Source organism: Alligator mississippiensis, chromosome 14 (assembly GCF_030867095.1).
Source record: "Alligator mississippiensis isolate rAllMis1 chromosome 14, rAllMis1, whole genome shotgun sequence".
NCBI classification, from domain to species: Eukaryota; Metazoa; Chordata; order Crocodylia; family Alligatoridae; genus Alligator; species Alligator mississippiensis.
Genome location: NC_081837.1, coordinates 35,638,490 through 35,659,762, shown reverse-complemented (window position 1 = coordinate 35,659,762; position 21,273 = coordinate 35,638,490). Strand labels below are relative to the sequence as shown.

The 21,273-nt window shown below is 48.3% G+C and overlaps 1 protein-coding gene and 1 long non-coding RNA gene across 5 annotated transcripts in view; one reads left to right on the top strand and one right to left on the bottom strand.

Moving 5' to 3' along the window:
* Positions 1–17,969, bottom strand: part of RAB44 (RAB44, member RAS oncogene family) — a 35,765-nt gene extending 17,796 nt beyond the window's left edge. For all 3 annotated transcript variants that reach the window (XR_002091759.2, XM_019492478.2, XM_019492479.2), the window contains exons 1-8: positions 16,788–17,969; positions 12,652–12,879; positions 11,122–11,236; positions 10,048–10,219; positions 8,848–8,994; positions 8,144–8,234; positions 881–1,068; positions 406–454 (exon numbers count right to left, since the gene is read on the bottom strand). Coding sequence is in view for 2 of the 3 variants with exons in the window: in XM_019492478.2 (XP_019348023.2) it covers positions 406–454; positions 881–1,068; positions 8,144–8,234; positions 8,848–8,994; positions 10,048–10,219; positions 11,122–11,236; positions 12,652–12,855 (966 nt within the window). In the remaining variant the exon portion in view is untranslated. The remainder of the gene's footprint in view (positions 1–405; positions 455–880; positions 1,069–8,143; positions 8,235–8,847; positions 8,995–10,047; positions 10,220–11,121; positions 11,237–12,651; positions 12,880–16,787) is intronic.
* The window catches only part of LOC109284342 (uncharacterized), a 58,945-nt gene that overhangs the window by 22,139 nt on the left and 15,533 nt on the right, over positions 1–21,273 (top strand). The gene's annotated exons all lie outside the window — the stretch shown is intronic.

Sequence of the window (21,273 nt, the reverse complement as noted above, 5' to 3'; positions counted from 1 at the left end):
AGCAGCTCTACCATGCCTGGTCCCCAGAAGTAGCTCAAAAGGGTCATTGCGAGAGGCATAAATGAGAGCAACCTTAGGGCTACTCTAACATATGCTGGGTCAGATGCTGGTGAATCCAGCCTAGTATGTGACAGCAAAAGGTGCCTTAGAAACACAGAAAGATTAAGATGTGATAAGATTCCAGCACTAGCATCCCCCAGAGGGCATTGCTAGAGCTGCACTCATTGTCTTTTGGAGGTGCTAGGTTCAGTGAAGTTAGGCAACTCCTCTCTGAAGGGATGGTGCCACAGGGCAGGAAGCCAGTTATATTGCAAGGGAAGGCAAAGGCAATGTGAAAGGCTCCCCAGAGCTATGAGAACAGAAGCAATCCCATCACCATGACCTGTCCCCACTCAGACAAAATACCTGGGAAGGCAAAGGAGTCTCAAAGGACACGTCAGCCAGTGGTCTGTCCCTGCAAACAGAAAGAGGCAACAGTGATGTTACAACTGCTGTGTATGATGCCATACATGTCGTGCCTTCACCAAGATCCCTCAGCTGCAGGATGCTGCTATCCTTGCTGAGCACAGTGAGGGATCCCGTCATGGGACAGCTGGTGAGATTGAGATAGAGAAGAGAAGGGTTATTTGAAGAGTGGAAAAAGGATGTTGTGCAGAAAGTACCATGTGCAATCAGGCTGGTGACAGGTGGCAGAACTCTGTCCATGGAGCAGGGATGGCCGGGGGAGCAGTAGGGCAAGCTTCCCTCCAGCACAGATACTGGCTTCTGCCTCACCTGTGATCTGGGGGTTCCTCTCTGGGAGAAAGGCTGACCTTTAGACAGCCCAAAGGCTTTTCTCCAGCCTGTGGTGTCCCATAGTGACTACCTGAGGAGTACTTGCCTTGTTTCTTCACTGTGCAGCTGGGATACCCTGCTTTTCATAGCACCCAGGTGCTCGTGGGTCTCTTGGAGCTGCTGGTGGATTTGGTGCAGCTGGGTCTCCAGGTCCTGGTTGGTTTGTTTTAGCTGCTGGTTTTCAGAGCTGGCAGCCTGCTGGTTGGTCTGGAGGCTATGAAATTCAGTCTCAAGCTGTGAGGGGGAAAGAGGTGGTGAATTCAAGGACCCAGAGAGGAGCCAGTGGGGAGGCTGTTAGACTCACCAGCAACACACACAAACCTATGAATAATGAGCTAATCGGATCCTGGGCCTGGGGCCAAGCTTCCCTGTAGGCCAGCTCCAATGCACTTGTGCCCTCTGCAGAAAATGCACTGCCTTTTGCTTCGCACAGGGCTTGAAGCCTGGATCCCAAACTAACGACACAAAGGAGTAGCCCCGTCTTCCACCTGCTCCCAGGGGACAGTGCCCTGCTTGGCTAGGATTAGCAGGGCTGACTGGTGGCCTGACTTTGAATCACTACTTTGAAATATCCAGGCAACCTAGCATTTTACTCTCCTCAGTAGGATCTTGCCAGTGCAATGGAAGAGTTGTTTTTGTAGAAGGCAGGATAGATTTTCACCTGATAGACTAACCAAGGTAAAGATATATACAGCACAAGTTTTTGTGAGTTGGAGCTCACTTCATCAGATGCTGTGAAAAGATGTGCAAAAAGCAGAGTATAAGGAGGAGAGAGAAAATAGAATCAGCGCCATCAGCAATTGGCTCTTCATAACTCTAAAGCCTACCCAGCCTTGGTTCTGGGGGTGGAATTTCCATGAGTGGAACAAGTGCACGAGTATGCAACAGAGATCTGTGCTATTAGGCAATACATGCTGCATTCACCATCCCACCAGATTCCTACCGCCCGCTCAAGTCTGCAACACTTCAAAGTACAACAGTTGTCTTTGTCCAGGCGTGCCAGCTAAATCAAGCATCGCAGCAGGTGCTTTGCACTTGGGTGTACCCGATCCACCCAGAAGCAGAACACATGCTATAGGGACAACGTCATCAGCACAACAAAATAAACTCATTGCATTTGTATATAGCTGAGACATCCAAGCAGCAAGCAACAGGTTAATAGGATAAGAGATTCCAGTACAGTTCTGTTTCGGCCAGAAACCAGAACCTGTGAAAAAAAAAGAAGGATGGGGTATAGGATTTGATTGGCAGTGCTAGTTCAAGGGGGGCCCAGCTGTAAGGTTTTTGGCATGGTATAAGAGATGCTTTCAGTGGAGTGATTCAGCTGGCATTGATACAAAGCAGTGCCCAGTCTGGTGCCTGAAGGAGCCTCCCATGGATGCTTCACCCAGCCACACACCTGAGTATTTCTGCCACTAGGTCCAAGTCCTCCCCACACACAGCTCATTGTCGGGAGGACACAGACCATCTCACCTCCTTTTGGGCCAATACGAGGTGCTGCACTTCCCTCTCCTTGATGGCCAGGGCTCTCTGCATCTCCGTGCTCTGCAAGTGACTTCTAGCCTTGCTCTGGATTCGAGAGAAGACGTTAATGCCAGCTTCTTTAAATGAGCTGCCTGTCCCCTGATGCCACCCAGAGTGACACATTCTTCCCTCGCTGCACTGCACTCAGGGCTGAGTAGCTAAAGCTGAGGGCAAATGTTCACAGTCTGACCCATGATTTCAGCTGGAACGTAACACAGCTTCCATTGACCAAACAAAAGGCAAACTACAGACCTTGGCTCCTTGCAGCCTGGAGGCCCAAACAGAATGGCTCCAACTGGACGTCCAAACACACACCGAGGAGCAACTCCGAGCGACACCTTTAGCACTATGAATGACTCATAACCCACATGTGTGTCTGAGGGCAGAGGTCAAAACACCCAGCAGCAACAGGAACTGAGTATGTCCCGAGTACGGTTGGATATTTGACTGGTCATATAAAGTTCAGTCAATTGACCAGTGAAATATCAGTCAAAAATTGTAAAAAATTGCCAATAGGTTCAAATAACAACAGAAAAAGAACAATTTTCCATTAAGAAATGTGTCAAAAAACAATACAAATAATATTTCTGTCAAGAAAACTATAAAAATATAGTTTTTTAAAATAAAATTCCTATAATCTTTGACCAGTCAAAAAACATGCTGTCAATTGACTGGTCAATTAACAATATTTGATTGGTCAATTGACTGGCATGCCAGCCCTAATCCAAAGACAGCTACATCACACCTGCTGGTGCAAAGGACTGAGAAAATACTGGTTTGAGCTGGGGCCCTGAAAACAAATTGGCTTCATGAAAGAGAAGAGAAGGGATGGTCCTGCACACAAAGAACTTGATTGGACTGCTAGACCCCTGGGATTGAGCCCTGGCCCTGCCACTGATTCCCTATGTGATCTTGTGCAAGTCACTTAACCTCTTTGGGCACTGGTGAGAAGGAGATAATATCACTTCCTTTTTCTTGCTAGTACGGGTAGCTTGAAAGCTTTCTGGACCAGAAGCACGTCATCACGAACTTGCAATATTTTGAGAGGTTTGTCGAATATCATGCGTGTTTTCTTGAGTTGGTTTTATCGATACAGCATGTGTAGTCTCTATGTATAGGTAGCCTCAAGCTGTATTTACCATTATCATTATTATGTTGGTATGAATTGTGGTATTTGATATGAATGTAATTTTTTTGTTTCATATTTTGGCCAAGATTATTTAGTTGGGCAGTGTTTCACTTAAGTGTTCCTGACCTATTCACACTTGAGAGAAGTCATTGATAAGAATAAACATCTGACATGGGTATGTTTAATGGCCAGTTAAATAGACCTTGTGGACATGGTATGTGGCACTTGAGCCAGGCCCTTCCATTGAATTTATATTTGAATACAGACCTGTAACAAAAACACTTGAGAACAGGCTATTCAGGTAAGGACATTTCTCACAGTGGAGAAATTAAGTGAGAGACAGTATCTTCAGGATATTGGATTAGTCATCCTTATGTCTGAAAGGCTGCAAATGTTCTCCTGGTCATAATTGGAGCAGGAAAGATTTCTCAGTCACTGGTAAACAATTACACCCCTGGGGGCAGGAAGTTATATGCATAGTATAAGCTCCTTAAGAATGCAATGGATATTGTATGTAAATAGCCAGATAAGAAAGCATATGTAAGTCTTGCCATGAGATCAAGTGTTTGCCTTTAGTTTTTTTTGAGCATAGGGAATGATTTTAGGCCCTCAGCCAGCCGGGTGAGTGAAACAGGATGACGGGAGAAGTTGTAGGGAGCCCTGGCAGGAAGGACAGAGGCAGGAATTGCTTTCTAATCTCCTACACTGAGTAGGAGCTGCATTATTAGGTTTAAAATGCAGGGTGAAAATCAAATTATTCTGAAATTTTCTGTCATTTGTTTATTTAAGTATCATTTGCTTTGTTTATTGTCATATCATTTTAATTGTATGTGTGCGTTTATTAATATATAGGAACAGGCTACCTAGAGAAATTGTGGAGTGTCCATCCTTGGAAGATTTCAAGAACAGGTTAGACAGACACTTGACTGGGCTGATTTAGTGAGGGATGCTCCTACCTTGAGCAGAGGCCCGAACTAGATGATGTTGGAAGGTCCTTTCCAGCCCTGCTTTCCTGTAACTGTTTATTATGAGTTCATACAGTGCCTTGTACAGTGGACTCCAATCACAAGTGTCCACAATGGGCACTACTGGGATATAATCAGCTGAGGAAGCTTTGGCCTTGTGTGTGCCATCTCTGGCCTGGCTGAATGAAATCCATGGGTATCCTGTGTATCAAGCAGACCAAGGAGGCCTGGCCTGAGCCTGCATGTTCTCAGTTCTTCCCCAAGAAGAAATCAGCCCAGTCTAGAAATCCCAAACTTTCTTCCCACTTCCCAGAACCCAGGTGACAGAGAAACATTGACAAAAATTACATATATAGTCAAGGGTAGGTGTGTGCATGCACACAAGTAACCAAAAAAAAATGAATCCCATCACTTCCTTTAACTCTATGTTGAACTTGCTTACTCACTGTGACAGCAAAATGTGCATGTTTTCCTTAACTAATGACCATAATCTGACAAGTTCACTTTATAAATAGCTTTCCCTCCGCTATGAATTCAGGCACAACTACTGGGGTAGGCCGAAGGGGGAACAGGTATGCATTTTTAAGGTGTGTGTAGGAATGCTTTTGTGGGATATTGTATATATAACTATATGCATATAGGAATATATTTTTCCAAAAAAGTCTGTAAACCTAAGTGAAAAAGGAAGGGAACAAGGGAGAAAACATATGGTAGGAAAGACAGCAAAGCAAAGGCAAGGGCATCCTAGATTTAGAGGTCAGACCTGGAACATGGAGTGTGAATGGTTCTGCCAGGATTATTTAATTGGTCCCTTATCCAAGCCCTACATGGATCAAGATTCAAAGGTGGTTTTTTATACCAGCTGGGTGGGTGAAGAAGCATTTCTGGGACTTGGATGAGAGGGGAAGATGATACATCAGGGAATGCATTCAGAACTTAAAGGGGGTTGTGTGGCAAGTAGCCGGGGAAGCCCAGGGTTCAAAATACAGGGGGGGCTTGGAGAGGGTTGAGCCTCCCCCCCATAAGAGAGAGATTCATAGATGCTAGGGTCAGAAGGGACCTCAACAGATCGAGTCTGACCCCGTGCATGGGCAGGAAAGATTGCTGGGGTCAGATGACCCCAGCCAGATGCCTATCCAGCTCTCTTAAAGACCCCCCCAAGATACGGGAGACAACCAGCTCCCTTGGAAGCCCGTTCCAAATTTTGGCCACTCTTACCATGAAGAAGTTTTTCCTGATGTCTAACCTAAATGTGCTCTCTGTCAGTTTGTGACCATTGTTCCTTGTTACCCCAAGAGGCGCCCTGATGAACAGAGCATCTTCGATCCTTTGCTGTACCCCCTAATGAATTTGTAGGCGGCCACAAGATCACCTCTCAGCCTTCTCTTGCGGAGGCTGAAGAGGTCCAGGTCCCTCAGTCTCTCCTCATAGGGCTTGGCCTGCAAAGCCTTAACCATACAAGTGGCCCTCCTCTGGACCCTCTCAAGGTTATCCATGTCCTTCTTAAAGTACGGCATCCAAAACTGGACACAGTACAGGCAGTGCTCGACTTACAGCGTTTTGAGTTACAACGTTTCGCACTTGCAATGTTTATAAACCGACACCCTGTTTCAACTTTATGATGTCAGTTTTGACTTTACAATGCTTGATCCAACGCGACGCCACGCCAGCAAACAAGTTTGCTGCGTCGCTCATCTTCCTGGAGAACATCTGTCCAAACTTCCTTGGATGCTTTCTTTAAGAAAACAGACAAGAGTCCAGAAAAACCTGCAGCCAAGACTCCCAAGAAGACTCCAGCAAGAACCCTTCAAAAAGTCCAACCAAGAGCCTTTCAAAAAGTCCAGCAAAGACACCACAAAGAAGTCCTTCCAAATCAATGTGATTGCTATTTACAATATAAATACATTAATGTAGCTATATTACTCATCTATAATTGATCAAGTACAAAATTCTGGGGTATTGTTGGTGAAAATAGGGTATTGGGCCTTGGTTTAGGAACCAATCCCCCATTATAACATTGTTTCTTATGAGAAAATTGGTTCCGAATTACAATGTTTTGACTTAAGACAAGGTTTTCAGGGACCAATTGTGTCGTAAGTCCGAGGAATGACTGTACTCCAACTGCGGTCTGACCAATGCTGCATAGAGGGGAAATATCACCTCCTTGGATCTATTTGTCATGCATCTGCTGATGTACGATAGAGTGCGGTTAGCTTTGCTGATGATTTCGTCACACTGATGACTAGTGTTCATCTTGGAGTTCACTATGATCCCAAGATCCCTTTCTGCTTCTGTGCTGCTGAGAGCATCACTTCCCAGCTAGTAGGTGTGCTGGATATTTTTATGCCCTAGGTGCAGCACTCTGCATTTGTCCTTGTTGTATTGCATCCTGTTGTGTTCTGCCCACTTTTCCAGCCTGTCCAGGTCTGCCTGCAATCGTTCCCTACCCTCTGGAGTGTGCATTCCCCCCCACAATTTCGTATCATCCGCAAACTTAGACAAAGTGCACTTCACACCCACATCCAAGTCAATGATGAAGACATTGAAGAGTACAGGTCCAAGGACTGAGCCCTGTGGGACCCCACTAACCCCATCCTTCCAGGTCTATACCAACCTGTCTACTACCACTCTCTGGGCACGACCCCCAAGCCAATTTGCCACCCACCGGACTGTGTAATCATCTAAGTCACAGCCTTTTAATTTATTTATGAGAATGGGATGAGATACCATATCGAAGGCCTTCCTAAAATCCAAGTAAACAACATCCACGTCTATTCCTGCATCTAAGCGTTTTGTGACCTGGTCATAAAATGAAACCAGATTAGTCGGTCATGATTTACCTGCTACAAATCCATGCTGGTGGCTCTGCTGAATTATTTTTTTTCCTGGTGGACTCACACAAATATGATCCTTAATAATCTTTTCAAAGACTTTGCCAAGGATGGAGGTGAGACTGACTGGCCTATAATTACTCAGATCCTCCTTCCTCCCCTTCTTGAAAATAGGGACCACATTGGCCCCTTTCCAGTCCTCTGGGACCTGACCCGAGCACTCAAACAGCTGTGCCAGTGACTCTGCTATGATGAGAAGCCCCCAGCCCACCCCGTGCCTTTCTAACCAGCTCAGGCAGCAGCAGTGGCTCCTTCCGGCTTCCAGCTGCCACTGCCACAGACCCCCAAGAGCCTGCGTGTAATATGAACCCTGGGGAAGCCCTAACAGAGCAGGCAGGATATGGAGGTGGATATGGAACAACAAAGCTGAGAGGGGAAGAATCCCATCCTTGCTGCTAGGAGCAAAATGGACATATGTTTGTGAGCCCCAGGCCATCACTGTGAATGACCAGGAAATGTGGGGTCCAGAGATAAACAGCTGCAGAGCTAGTGACTTCCTGTTGCGCATTTGCACCTGGGTGGCTCCTGTACTTCTGTGTGCTTGCTCCCTGCCTCTGGCTGAACACCAGGCAGAAGCAAAGCTGCCAAGCTCCCCATGTCCCACCCTGCAGGCCCAGCTCCTCCGTGGCTCTCTAAGGTTCTTCCCAGCCCACCTCCCAGAGGTCAGAGAGGCAGCAAGTTCTGGGTCCAGATGAAGCCCTCCTGCCTGGGAAAGGATAACCGCCTCTCTCCCCTCGCCTGAGCACCCTGCTACACACGGGAGTTGGAGGTGATCAGATACGCATAGGGCTTGAACCCACCTCATGTTGCAGCCGCTGCTTCTCCTGGTGGATTTGCTGCTCCATTTCTTCGTACAGATGCTGCACCTCCCTGTTGCGTTCAGTGACTTGTCTGGCACAGCAAAAGGAGGGGCGCTTGAGCATGGGTCTAATCGCACCAGACTGAGCTCTTTGACCACAGATAATGCTGAGGAAAGGGGACTGATGGATAGCCCTGGAGAGGCTTCTCCCCCAACAGAGCAGGCAGCAGCTAGACAAGTTTCTGCTCCGCACTGCCCTACCCATATGACTTGACCTGCCCAGGCCACTCACAGAAGCAAGGGCGGTGCTGGGCTGATGATACTGGGCCTGATCTGGCACACATCTAACTCATCTGGAGTCCCTCCAGTCAGTGGAGGTTGGCTCAGGCTCTGAGCCCCATGTCTCACTGCTGTGACCACCCTTCTGCAGTGGTGGTTTTGTGATGTGGACCCCTCCCCGCAATTCCTCTGGGCCAACAGAGACCTCGGTGACATTTGGTCTGAACTGGGTTGGATCAGATCATGTAACATGGACATCAAATGCTTCCAGCTGTTAAGCAACCTCCTAAGCCACCCATTGCCCCACAGATGGAAATGATGAAATCCTCCCTTAGGTCCTTCTCCATCATTCCTATTTTTCACTCATCTCCCTTCGGTAGGGCTAGGTCTGAGAGATCCCCAGCCCAATCCTGCAGTGTGACTCACTTGGTTAAGGTCAGCTCCAGGGTTGCCTTTTCACTCCTTGCTTCCTTGATCTGATTTGTCATCTTGGCCAGGAACTCCTCCAAGTTGCCCAGCAAGTGTGGCTCATCCTGACGCAGTTTCACCCACAGCTTCCAAATCTCCGACTGGCTGGAGAGAGAGACATGGATGTGTTCAGGTGAGCAGCTTGCAGATTCCAGTGGCCCACTTCCATCTGTTTGCAGTGGCAGGGAGGATCTTTGCCCTCTGGTCTCATTAATGGTTAGACTGGGGAAAAAGCTCTCTAAGAATACTTGTTGTTCCAGAGAGTCTCTGCAGGGCTTGAGACCTTCCCCATAGCAGTCTGAATGCCAGTGAGTCTATAGGAACATGAATGAAAGGGCTTTTCAAGTAATTCTGGGTTTGTAGAGAGGGACAATGAGCCAGGAATGTGGGAGGGGAGTTAGGACTCATTGAAAAAAAAAAAAAAAAAGGGAAATTATTTTCTGCTAATTAAAAATAAAAAAAGGAAAATCATTGGTCTCATTCAGAGTTTGTCCTGAATGTGTCCAAGGTTGACTGAAAGGAAACGCAAATTCTTGTACAATTGAAAAAAAGGGGAAAAGTAAAATGTCAGGCTTTTTGTATGGAACAAAGGTGGTGGCTGAGGAGATGTTTTGGAGTGGAAAGTGTTTTATCAAAAAGCTTTTAGTGGGCCCTAGTGATAGTCTAGAGCCTGGGAATGGAAGGGAATGGAAACATTTCAGAGCACCTTGTTAGAAGGAGGCTTGCCATTCAGTGAGGATTTCTTTGCAAGGCAGGTGGCTAGCTCCGCAACCAGCCAACCCTCTAGGAGGTGGACCAAGAAAGATCCTTGAGTTTGGCTGTGAGCACTGGGGCTGTGGCATTCTTTAGCTCAAGGAACAGCAACTCATGCCTGATGACTAAAAAGGTCCCTCTCAAAGGAAGGGCCACCAATAAGACTGCAGGCGAGCACGACTTGACTCTCAACTACTGTGCCCCTGCCCTTGGAGCAGGCATAGGAAGCATGGGGCAAAGGTGTCTTAAGGCTATTCCTTTGCTCCCTACCGTCTTGCTCCTGGTGGCCTGTATGGGGGATAGATCTTGGCCTGGATGTCCCATATAGATTCACAACCCCAACCCAGGCTTGCATGGGTCCCAACCACTGGGCACTAAATGAAAACGTGGTTGATAGGCTTTTACTCTTCAAAGATGTTCTCTGCACCCAGTTGGTCCATGAAGTCTATGAAGCATTTCCTTTCCTCACTATCCACATCTTCCAGAGACAGGTTAGCAGACATCGTGTGCACCCTCCGGGAAGCTGTTTTCCTCCTCCGATGCTCTCTGGTTGCAGTCTGTGCGCTCAGGAACTGCCCTGCCATTACATGAACAAAGATACTTCAGTGGCCTGGTGGTACAGAACAGTAAAGCCTAAGGCCAAGATTTTCTAAGTTGGGGGGCTCAATGTTAGACTTCGATACAAATACACACCCAAATAAAGTGTTTTTTAGGATCTCTGAGCACATGCAGCTATTTGATTTTCTGGATACTCAGCACCTCTCATCAGGAGCCTGACCAGGTCCCTTGTTTAGAAGCCTGGGGCTAAGCATCCAGGATGTCATTCTAGGTGCTAGGAAGGATCTGGACAAGAAAATGTTTGATAAACTAGACTGTCCATACTACCTTCCCCGTGTGAGAGAGGGAAGAACCAGCCTGAGGAACAGCCCCAGGCTTCCTATCACACTCACAGCTGGACTGGAGTTAATTATTGCAAATGGTGCCATTTGGAGAGACAGGAGCTTGGGTGGGTAAGCCAGGCTGGGCATTACAGATATCTGGGCAGCAGGTGGACAATGCCAGGTAGTCCAGCCACCTGGAGCATGTCAAGCACCTGGAGCAAGAAGAAGGCTGTGCGGCAGCCCGGGCACGAGGCAGCCTGTGGGACATGCAGGCCGTATGGCAGAGTTGGAGGGCCGTGCTAAGGGAAAAGCCAGTTTTTCTGGAAAAAGAGAAGTGGAAGTGGCAGATATTCTCAGTGCACTAATCAAACCATGCAGCAAAGCATTGCCCTGCTACAGTGAATGAATCCACACTCTCCTCTGGGCTGAAAGATCAGGAGAGATGGCCATGTCTTTGCACATACTCTGAAATCACCGCACAAGCCTCCATTGCGCTATAAATGTTGGGATGCCCCCTTCCTCGCTGGGGCTCTACCGCAACTACTGCATTTATACAGTGGCAACACTGACTCCTTGAAGGCAGCGAAATGGCACCTACGCAGCCCTGTGGTGAATTCCTCTGTCGTTAAAGATCCATTCTTATCCATATCAAGAGTATCGAAGATGAACTCCAACTCCTCGGCGCTGCATGGGAGATCCCTCATCTTCAGGTTCTAAAAACAATGCAAATGTCTGAGTGTGACTAACCCCTTGCAGTAGCTGGAGGAGAGGGGAAAGGAGCTGTTCGCCCACCAGAGAGGCACTTTGCTTAAGCAACAAGGGTAACTAGCCCCAACTCTGCCTTAATCTGTTGTATTTCTTGCACCTGATCCCATTTCCACACAATGAAAGTGATGTGACTCCATTCATTTCTACAGAGGCAGCAACTGGGACTCAGGCAACCTGGGTTCTGCTTCTGTTTCTGCCTTCAGGGGACCTTGGACAGGGCACGTCACTGCTCTGTGCCCATTTCCCCTTGTTCACTGTGGGCAGTCAGTCTCTCTTAGGGGTAGGTCTAAGCTTCAGGCACCTGCATTGTAGATGTACCCTAGCCACTGTGTACTGGTCAGTCTAGCTGCAGCAGCATGGAACTAACTCACTCTGCTTCTCAGAAGCGTGGCCCACTTTTGTGGCAGGGTGAATTTGCCCATATTGAGCCTTTCCCTGGTCGTGGCGCAGAGAGACCCTGTACAGGATCTACAATGCCTCAAACACAGGCAGTGTAATACAAACAACACTCTTGATTTGCACTGCTGAAAGGAGAATCAGATGCACAGAGCTCCTATCCACCTACTCCTACCTCCAAACACCTTGCTGGGACTACCAAGTTTTTCCCAACTCACCATGCTGAAAACCGTCTACTCTGCAGACTTGGCAGGATCAGATCCAAAACTTAATAGCAACCTGTGATCTGTGATTTTGTCCTTATCTAGAAACATCCATGCCAGGTATCTATTAACACGGACTCGATGATCTAATAGGTCTCTTCTGACCCTAGAGATCTATGAAACACCTCTAGGGAGCAGAGAGGAATGTTCAGACCTGTTTTACAGAGGGGAAAACTGAGGCAGGAAACAACGTGATTTATCAGAACCATGTGGTGAGTCACAGGCAGCCCCATGAGCTAACCACAAGCCAGCCCACCCACTTTTGCTCATGACATGTTTGGTTTGGCTTTTCATTGGGCAATTTGCAGAGCACGGGCTTGATTCTGGGAGGTGAATGGGGCAGAGCTCTTCTGAGCTTCAGACCTTAGAGACTGACTAGCTTCATATTCATCTATTTGCAATGCAGTTATTGTGCTTAGCCATGAAATGGCACTTGTCAGCCCTAGATCTCAGTGTGGTTGATGAAGGCAAGTGAATAGCATTTTCCCATTTTACAAAGCATGAAACTGAGGCACAGTGAGCTGTGACTTTCCCATGGTCACACAGGAGACAAGGGGTAGACTGAGGAGTAGGATCACAGGTCTCCTGAGTCCTATTCCCATGATCTGTCTCCAGGCCTAGTGCTTTTGTCAAGTCCCAGCCCTTGGTTCCAGGAGGCAGAATTCAGCTCACCCAGGACAATGCTCAAGCCTGCAATTTACCTGCATGTCGGCACGGGTGAGGAATCCTTTCTGGTCCTTGTCGCATTCCCGGAAGAAATCCTGGACCTTTTCCATTATTTCGGACGCCACCGGATCCTCCTCTAGGATCGAGGATTCCTTTGCCTGGTCACTCATTTCTCTTAGTTGCTTCCGTCGGCTGGAGCCCAGCCGCCTGCCTTTGGTTGGAGTCCTCTTCCGCTCCATAGCCTTTGAACATACAGCTCAGCCCTTTGAAGAGGGAAATAAGAGGGCACCACGCTCTCCTTCCTCCCCTCAGTGCATCTAAGTAACAGGCTTTTAACTGGATTAGTTCTCTGGGTCACAGACCTCTCACACTGAGGAGGTACAGGCGGTTTCAGTATTCCTAGCCCCTGCTGGGCACATGGCTATATCCCTGCAGCTGACAAACTGATACCTAAAGAAGCTGCCTGTGGCTACATAGGGAATTCACATAAGAGCCAAGAGAGTTCGAGATGGACCTCCTACTTCTCAGGTCCAGTGGCTTGGCCCTGACACCATCCTGCTGCTCAGCCAGCACAGAGGGAGAGAAAAGCATCCCAGAATTGATCCCTCTGCCCAAACCAAAGCCTCTCTCTGGCATTTTTCATCAAAACACTGGACGTTAATAGCCACAAGTAAAGGAGTTAAGCCAGGTGTCCTGAAGGTTTGAACTGGGAGGGGAGCTTGGGTTTGAGTGATTGAAAGCAGCATTGCAGATACCAAGAGTCAAGCCTCAAGCAAAAGCACCTGACAGATGAATGAATGGCAGCAGATAGGTGAATGGCAGCAGATCAGCCTCCTGGATTTGAATCACTAAAGGTCTGAACAAGAGGCCCGGTTTGCATTTATACCCACTCTGGCAGCAGATCATGCTGTACAGAAAGCAGTGGGAAGCTGGGGTAAGGGCTCTGTACCAGACTTGCTCCTAGCTTCTGCCATCAGGAGGTGGGTTGCAGGCACATTAGAGCTAGTCTTTTCTTCCCAGGGCTCACAAAGGAAGATCCTTGGAGGCAGAGCATAGGTTAAAGTAGTCTTGGGGTAACTCTAGCTTACTTGGCATCGTTGCAGATTACAAGAAGCACAAAAAGTTTGAAGCCCCTTTTGTTCCCATCCCTTATGCTAAGGGCAGGAAAGGCAGGTCCTGGCAATGCTCATGGTCTTACTTCTGCTCTTCCTTTATATATGGTGTCTGAGGCTGAACTCAGCAGGACAGGGACAGTGCCACTGCAGTGTAAAATGCCTTACTCATTCTGAGCGACCGATCTGTGATGGGGCTGGGGAGAGAGATCTGGTAAAGGAGATACCATGATCATGGTTCTCATCCCAGGTGGCTTTACTTACCTGGCAAGGGAGATCCCCTTCTTCTCAGCCTTGAATGACTTGGTGTAGTTAGAGGGTGGAGACCTGTCCCTACTTCCTTGCACTGCAGATGGGCACCTGTGCAAGAGTCTACTAAGGCTTCCCAATGGGAGGATCTCGGCTACACAATTTATGGTGATGGGGGATTGCTCTCGGGCTTTCTCTCTAACTTGCTCCTTGGCACAGCGCAAGCGAGATGAGGGGGCATCTGAACTCCAATACCTCTGGGTTTGGGGCCTGCACATAGGATGCCTGCCATGGATTTTGGAGTATCTGAAGCCTCAGGCTGAAGAGTCTGGGAAGTAGGACACTTGCTGGTGGTAGCGCTGCACAGACTTGAACAATTGAACCGTGCTCAATCAATAGAATTTGGAACCGATTTGGCTCCAGACACAAAATTTAAAAAAAAGATCCTGTGAATGGCAGCAGCAGATCAGCCTCCTGGATCGGCTTTGACTTTCCTTGTCGAAGGAAACTCAGCCCCCTAGGACAGCAGCAAACTCAAATTTGGGTAAATGAAGCCAAAGTCCATGTGGGTTTCACTGTACTACTCCTACAATTCCACCACCCAACTTGGGATATTTGGCATTTTTCTTAAAGCCTCAGTTCCTGGAGTCCTGGGATTAGCTACAGTCTCTGCTTTTGGTTTTGAAAGTTCATTCCCGGAAAAGAAAATGATAGGCTAGAGTAGGATATATGTTATAAACCATCAGGTTTCAGTGAATTTGAGGTTCTTCTGGCAGCAGCTAGGATCAAGTCTGGTGCAGAGCCCTGACCCAGCCGTAGGCTATCAGAGGAACAGGTTGAGACTTCAGTGTAAAAGCAAACCAGGCTTCTTATTAAGCCCTTTAGCAGATCTGCTAATTTTTTCTGGTTTTTATTTATAGCACTTTTTAAATCCTTCCCAACAGGCTGCAAAGTTTGGAGCCATCCCAGATGGGGACTCTTAGACGTTACTGGTAAAAACCACGAAGAGAATCCCTTTGAGGCTCCTGTCTGCAGTCTTACACCTGCATTTCACAGTAAACCCCAGCTCTGTCTACTCGTCTCTCCCAGGTTCTCCGACTCCCTTCGCTGCAAGCTCAGAGCACCACTGGGTCTTTAATGTGTGTCCTCACCACACCCCTGTGCAGGAGGGCATGGCTCTTATCCTGATGCTGCAGCTGTGGCACTGAGAAGCAGAGAAGCGAAGGGCCAGATCAACAAAGGGGCCAAGATCCCAATGCTGGGGGTGTAAATTCACAAACTTGTGCCAGACAACAAAACTCCTGGTCAGTGATTGGGCAAAGTTAGAAACCCTGGGAGTGGCATTCACTGCAACCAGTATGGAGAGCAAGGAGATACCCAAACCAGCCAACAAAAGTTGCTGAAAGAAAGGGGTTGTCTGAAAACCAGCCTCTCCCTTGGCATTGCCTGTAGTCTTGGGTGAGGCCCCTGGGGGTTCATAGTACAAAACACCTTCTGGACTCAATGTCCGGGGTTTTTGTGTGGGTACATGCAGCCTTTTTAATATAGGAGGAGATGATGATGAGACAGTGCTTTCCTACTGTATAATTCCTATTATACAGTAACCCCTGTTGTATAACAGCACACTGGCCAGAATATTTGCCCTGTGTTCAATGCCCTACTCACCCTTAGGGGCTTCAAAGCCACATCTTCCCTTACCCCACTCCTGAGAGCACCCTAGCCACCAGGTGTGGCCTACCCTGCTTGGGGACTTCCTCCGCTCCTCCACTCTGCAGCTGAGAATGCAAGATTCGCGGGGGCCAGAGGGAGGGTGACTGTAAGAAGAAACTGTCTGTGCAGCCCTGTGATAAGAGCTCTCAGCTGGGAAGGGAGAGTCCTGGGTTTTGGTCCTACTCCCAACATACTGCACCTGCTTTTCATCCAATAACTTTTCACTGCAAAAAATACATAAGCATGAGGTCACACAGGGAGTCTCTTGCAGAGCAGGGGGTTAAACTCCTTTTCTTAAGTGCAGGCCAGCACACTCACCACTGGCCCCTCGTGCCACCACACATGGCATGAGACTCTTCTCTATTCCATTTAAACAAATGGCATTTCGATGTGAGCTACAGAGATTAGCCATGACACTGTCTGCGGGGGTGAGAGGGCTGATGAGTAAGCAGAGTTCACTACAGTGTTCTGTAAGGTTAGCAACGGTTAAAAGAGGTACTGATAAGGATCCAGCCTACGCAGGAAGCAAGCGAGCAGACCATTTGAAGCCTGCACTGGGCTTCAAAATAGAGATAACCCGAGTAGGAGCCCTGGCTCCCCATCATATGCCTACTCTGAATCAACCCATTGGCAGAAGCATAAGGTGACCACATGGGATCATAGGAAATCTGTGTCACTGCCCATCCCCCAGTCCAATCTTACTGGTGCATCCTGTACCAAGAGCAGGATGGCCTTGTGGCTCGTCTCATCACAGAGCACAGCCAGTGGGTCCAGCTGAAGGATCCCACCCAGCTGAGATGAATAGGCTGGAGTCTCCTTGATTCTACGTGGCCTTCTACTCACAACAGTTCATGCAGATCACAGCCACCTGCTCAACCCCCTTAAATATCAGCATCAAAGCATTTCTGCTTGTGCTTAGAAGTGCACTGCTGCAAATCCAGCCCTGATTATACAAAACCAGGAGTCAAATGATTCTGAAGGTGCAAAAAGGAGCTGTTTCTTCACCTGGAAGCATAGCAATAACCCTGATGCTCAGGTGTCTGCAGCAGGTCCCAGGCTAAGCCAGGCTCAGGAATAAAAGAGCAGCCTATCTGTCTTACCTTCTAGTAATGCTTCAGGAAGGGTTTCAGCCTGTCTGAAGTGCAGGGCACCGGCTTGTTGTGCGAGAGGGATCCCAAGCTCTCAGGGGAGTTAGTTCGGTAAGACTGCAGAGGAGGGATGTTGCCGTTACACGTTATCCGCCCAATTCAGGCCTGAGCTGTTGCTGTCTTTCTTGCTCAACTCAGTTTTCCGCGGTCGGGTGAGACCTACCTCCCAGCATTTCCTGTTCTCAGATGCTGCTTTGTAACCTTAACTTGTGAAAATAATATTTAAAGGGACACCATCACTGTAAAATAGCAAGGCACACGGACAAGTCCTAGCTGCTGTGAGGACCAATTAAGAATCCACCTCCTCACTCAGAACAAGCTACTGGACTTGTAACCAGCGGGTCCATTGGTGATAAGATAAGCTCTTTGGTCCAGTGACATGTTTTAAACAGGTCTGGATGCCTTTGGAAGCTATGTAAACAACACGGGTGTGAATGCCCTTGGCCTCCCACGCTAATAACACTCCCATGGCACAGAGACCTGTCTGCGTAATTCTGATCTAGATCCAGAGTTTTGAACTCCTGCAAGCCTCCCATTTCTTTGGATCTTGGGTTTTGGTTCAGTCTCAGTTTGCACATTTTGGGTGGGCATTGCAAAGGAACCCGAAGGATTCGGGCGCTCCAAACTCAGGGCATCATTCCCTCGTGCCCCTTTGAAATGCCCACTCTGTTATTCATCCAACTTTTAAAAATCTCACTCGGTATTCGCTCTTGGGCTGTTTAGTTATTTTATTTATTGCAAGGAGACAATGCAACTGGACTTGTTGCTTTCTTTCTGCTTTGGTTCTCCACACTGCCAAAGCCCCACTGGATACAGCATGCCAAAACGGCCTCCTAGATTTCGCCAGGGATTTGAGTGCTGAGTAGAGTTATTCATTACCTGTAGAGAGGTGCCCAGCATTGATCCTTGCTCACCAAAGCTGAGATTAGCTCTGGTTACGCTTGCCTACTCCCTTCAGGTGCATCATGGGGGGTGAGTGCAAATATCCCTGAGAACATTTTACCTCCGTGCAAACAGATCCTATCTGCGTCCCCATTTAGGAAATCAAAGCCAAGCTCACTTAGAATTACAGGAAGGCTGATACTGTCAACCCCCCTGGGCCTGTGTTTTGAAGTAAAACCTGTTTGGCAAGCACTTGTGTGGTACTATGGGCTAACAATCAGCTGCAGGGAGTTTAACATCAGGACAGTTGTTACAGATATTGTGGCTTTACAGCCATTAGCAGAACTCGAGGCAGGTGTGTTTGGGAGGGGCTGATTTACTAGTGTAAGTAGAGTAGAGTAAGTGAATAGAGGAGGAGTTCAATCTTGTTCCTTGCTCCCAGAATAAGAAGCCCCTGCTTGGTATTGCTCATAGAAGGCTACAGGATCTGGGAGGTGATCCCATTAATATGACAGGGCAGGCAGGGCTCATGGTCCACAGAGACCCCATTTCTTTGAAGCGCATTCTAGCAGCAGCTGCAAGGTGCCTTTTGGCCTTACCAAAGCAAGTGTGTGATCACTGATGGTGACTGAAACACATGAAACGGCGAGGAACTGATGCAACTTCAGTCCTCTGTTTCTACTTGCATGTCTCCTCAGTATGCCTTGGTGAAGTGTATAAACACTGATGCAGGTGGGGAAGGACAAACGACACTTCCCAAACCACTGTTTAGATACTTCCCTCACGGCCACCCTAAATGCTCTTTCACCTGAACTACATTGGTTCACAGAGATTGTGTTTTGATGGAGTTTTCCCCTGGGAACTTCTTCTGCTCCTGGGTGGACTGTCTGGACCCAGCACAGTCATTTCAGGATGAGAGTTTTTCCAACTATTTGAGTTGGTCTAATAAAAGATATTACATCTACCCAAATAACCTTGTCTGCCTATGTCCTTAGACCAACACTGCTACAATCTACACCAAGGGTGGGCAAAATGCAGCCCGCGGGCCGCATATGGCCCGCCAGGCCATTCTTTCCGGCCAGTGGAGCCCCTAAAAATTTTAGAAAATTAATATTTATCTGCCCTTGGCTGCCTGTCATGCAGCCCTCGATGGCTTGCCAAAAATCAGTAAGTGGCCCTCTGCCCGAAATAATTGCCCTCCCCGACCTACACCCTAGAAGTGAGGGCACTTGCCTGGGGAAAGATTTGGACGTCATTCTTGCACAGTCTGTGCATATGCACCCCAATCACTGGGCTATTTGGTGGTGGGAGAGGCAGGGTCTTTTGTGCTTTACACATGCACGTACACACACACATCCTCCTTTTGTTTCATCCTGCTGCTTTGTGTTTGTGCATTGCTCTCTGAGCAACCCTAGAACTGGGCCCAGCTCATCATCTTGAGAGCAGCACAGATTTCCAGAGCTGTTCATCGGTGACCTGTTTGCTTGCTCGATCTCCTTCTCCTACTGGCAGACTGGAGGGGATTGCAGGGGAGCAGTCATCACTGGAGGGGTCGGCCAGATTGACGTAAGAAGCAAGATTAAAAGGGCTAAATCTGTAGATCTTGGCTTAGCTGCAGCAAGGGATAGCACAACAACACTCTGCAAATATCTGTAGAGTGTTAACACCCCCAGGGAGGCTTAGAGGTCTAGATTAGCAAAGGCAAGGCTCCTGGCTCAGGAGATGCAAGACTTGGTCCTTTACTCCCCTGGAGGCTAGGGAAAGCACCACAGCATTTCTTAGGTGAAAAGGCTCAAGCTATTTTAGAGCAGCAGAGAAAGGGACTTGATGGGTAAGTCAGGTGCACAGCTGCAGTCTAGCACAGCTCCACAAGTCACACCTAACAATTGAACCATTCCCAAATGGCCCTGCTTGGGAACCCATTCACAGTGTGTGAAGTGCTGCGACTCCCAACACCAGGGGGGTAAGAGCCAGCATGCCTCTCAGCCAGTGAGTGGGGGAAGTGCTCACACCTATGCCTTTGGGGTTCTCAGGGGATGGGTGGCCTTGGGTTGGGGGCCTTTTCACTTGTTTTCTATTCTCTCCTAAATGTGAGTTCAATAAACTTGAATAGCCCACAAATGACTGAAGCTTGCATGTGCTTCACTGATCTGGGGGGAAAGGGGAAGAATGCTTAGATCCAGGCTGTTGGGTTCCTTGGAGCTGGGGAAGGCATGAGGGACTGGAGTGCAGTAGGGAGTGAGGACACAGCTGGTTGTTAGTGAACAAGCAAGAGAAACAGAGGGATTGGGGTACCAGAGCTGGGTACCACAGCAGACAATTGCCGTGGAGTGTCAAGGGGAGTGGGGCGCCCAAAAGGATCAATGCAGTATGGGATGGACATGCCTGGAGGCAGTGTCCTAGAGCATGGGGCATCCTCACCTAACAAGTGAGCCAGTTAAATATATTACTTGATTTTCCAGGTGTACTTCTGAACCATTCCTGTTAGCTTTAGCCATTTAAACAGGCTTGTAGGTCAGCCCAGTTCCAGATTAAACTGTTTTAAGTGGTTGTCCTGTCTGTGCCCTAATGCAAGGGTGGCCAAGCAACCCCCCCAATGGCACAGTGTGTGGCATAGGGAATCAGGTAGCAGAAAGCAGAGCAGAAGACTAGACAAATGGGAAGAGAGTGGCAACCGAGGAAGGGGCAAGGCCATCATGTAGCGCACTTGTCAAAGAGGTTGGTCCATGCTGCCCCAACCTATGCTGATTTACACTAATATAAGGGCTGCAAAGGCAGATCCATTTGTGTGAAAGGACACAAGTGGTCAGAGGGCTTTGCTCCAGAGAAATAAGCATGCAGACAGAAGTGCAGCTCCCCACTGTAACTGAAAACCCTTTGTGGGAATTACAACATCCCCCCCAGACCAAACAGAAACTCACTCCTGGTTCCAGGGGGAGGGGAATCTAGCTGCCAGGCTGCGGGCTGCTTCCCCTAGCAATGCCCCTCCACACAGCCTGTGCTGTGTTCAGAATGGGAGGGGGAAAGGGAGCAGAGGGAGCTCTTCTAAGGGTTCCCCACCTCAGGGGGGCTCCAGTACACCTGTCCCACCCTCCAGCACCAGCTGAAAAAAACCCAGACTGAACTCCCTCTGTTTCCTTTTCCCCGCTCCGTTCTCAAAACTGTGAAAGGCTGGCAGGCTGCGCAGACACAAGTTATAGAAGAAGCTCGGTTTTGAAATACTCATACAATGAGGCGGGGGGGGGGGAAGATTTCTGATCGGCCATTTTTGAAGCAGCCTGCAACCATACACTTGTGTTTGGTCACAGCTATAGACCACTTTCTGTGGCCAGATATGGCAAAAATTGCCTGCGTCTAAGTGTCATCTTGCAGCCTCCAGCTGTGTGCAACCAAGTCAGCCATGGAAGACTGAGTGGGAGGAGGAAGCGAGGTGCAAGCGACATGGCTGCAGTATGCTCAGAGGGTGGCACAACACAGCTTCCAATAAGAATCCCATCTCTAAACACATTTTCTTTGCAACCCTCCCCTGAAAGGGCAGTACCTATCCCATTTGGGG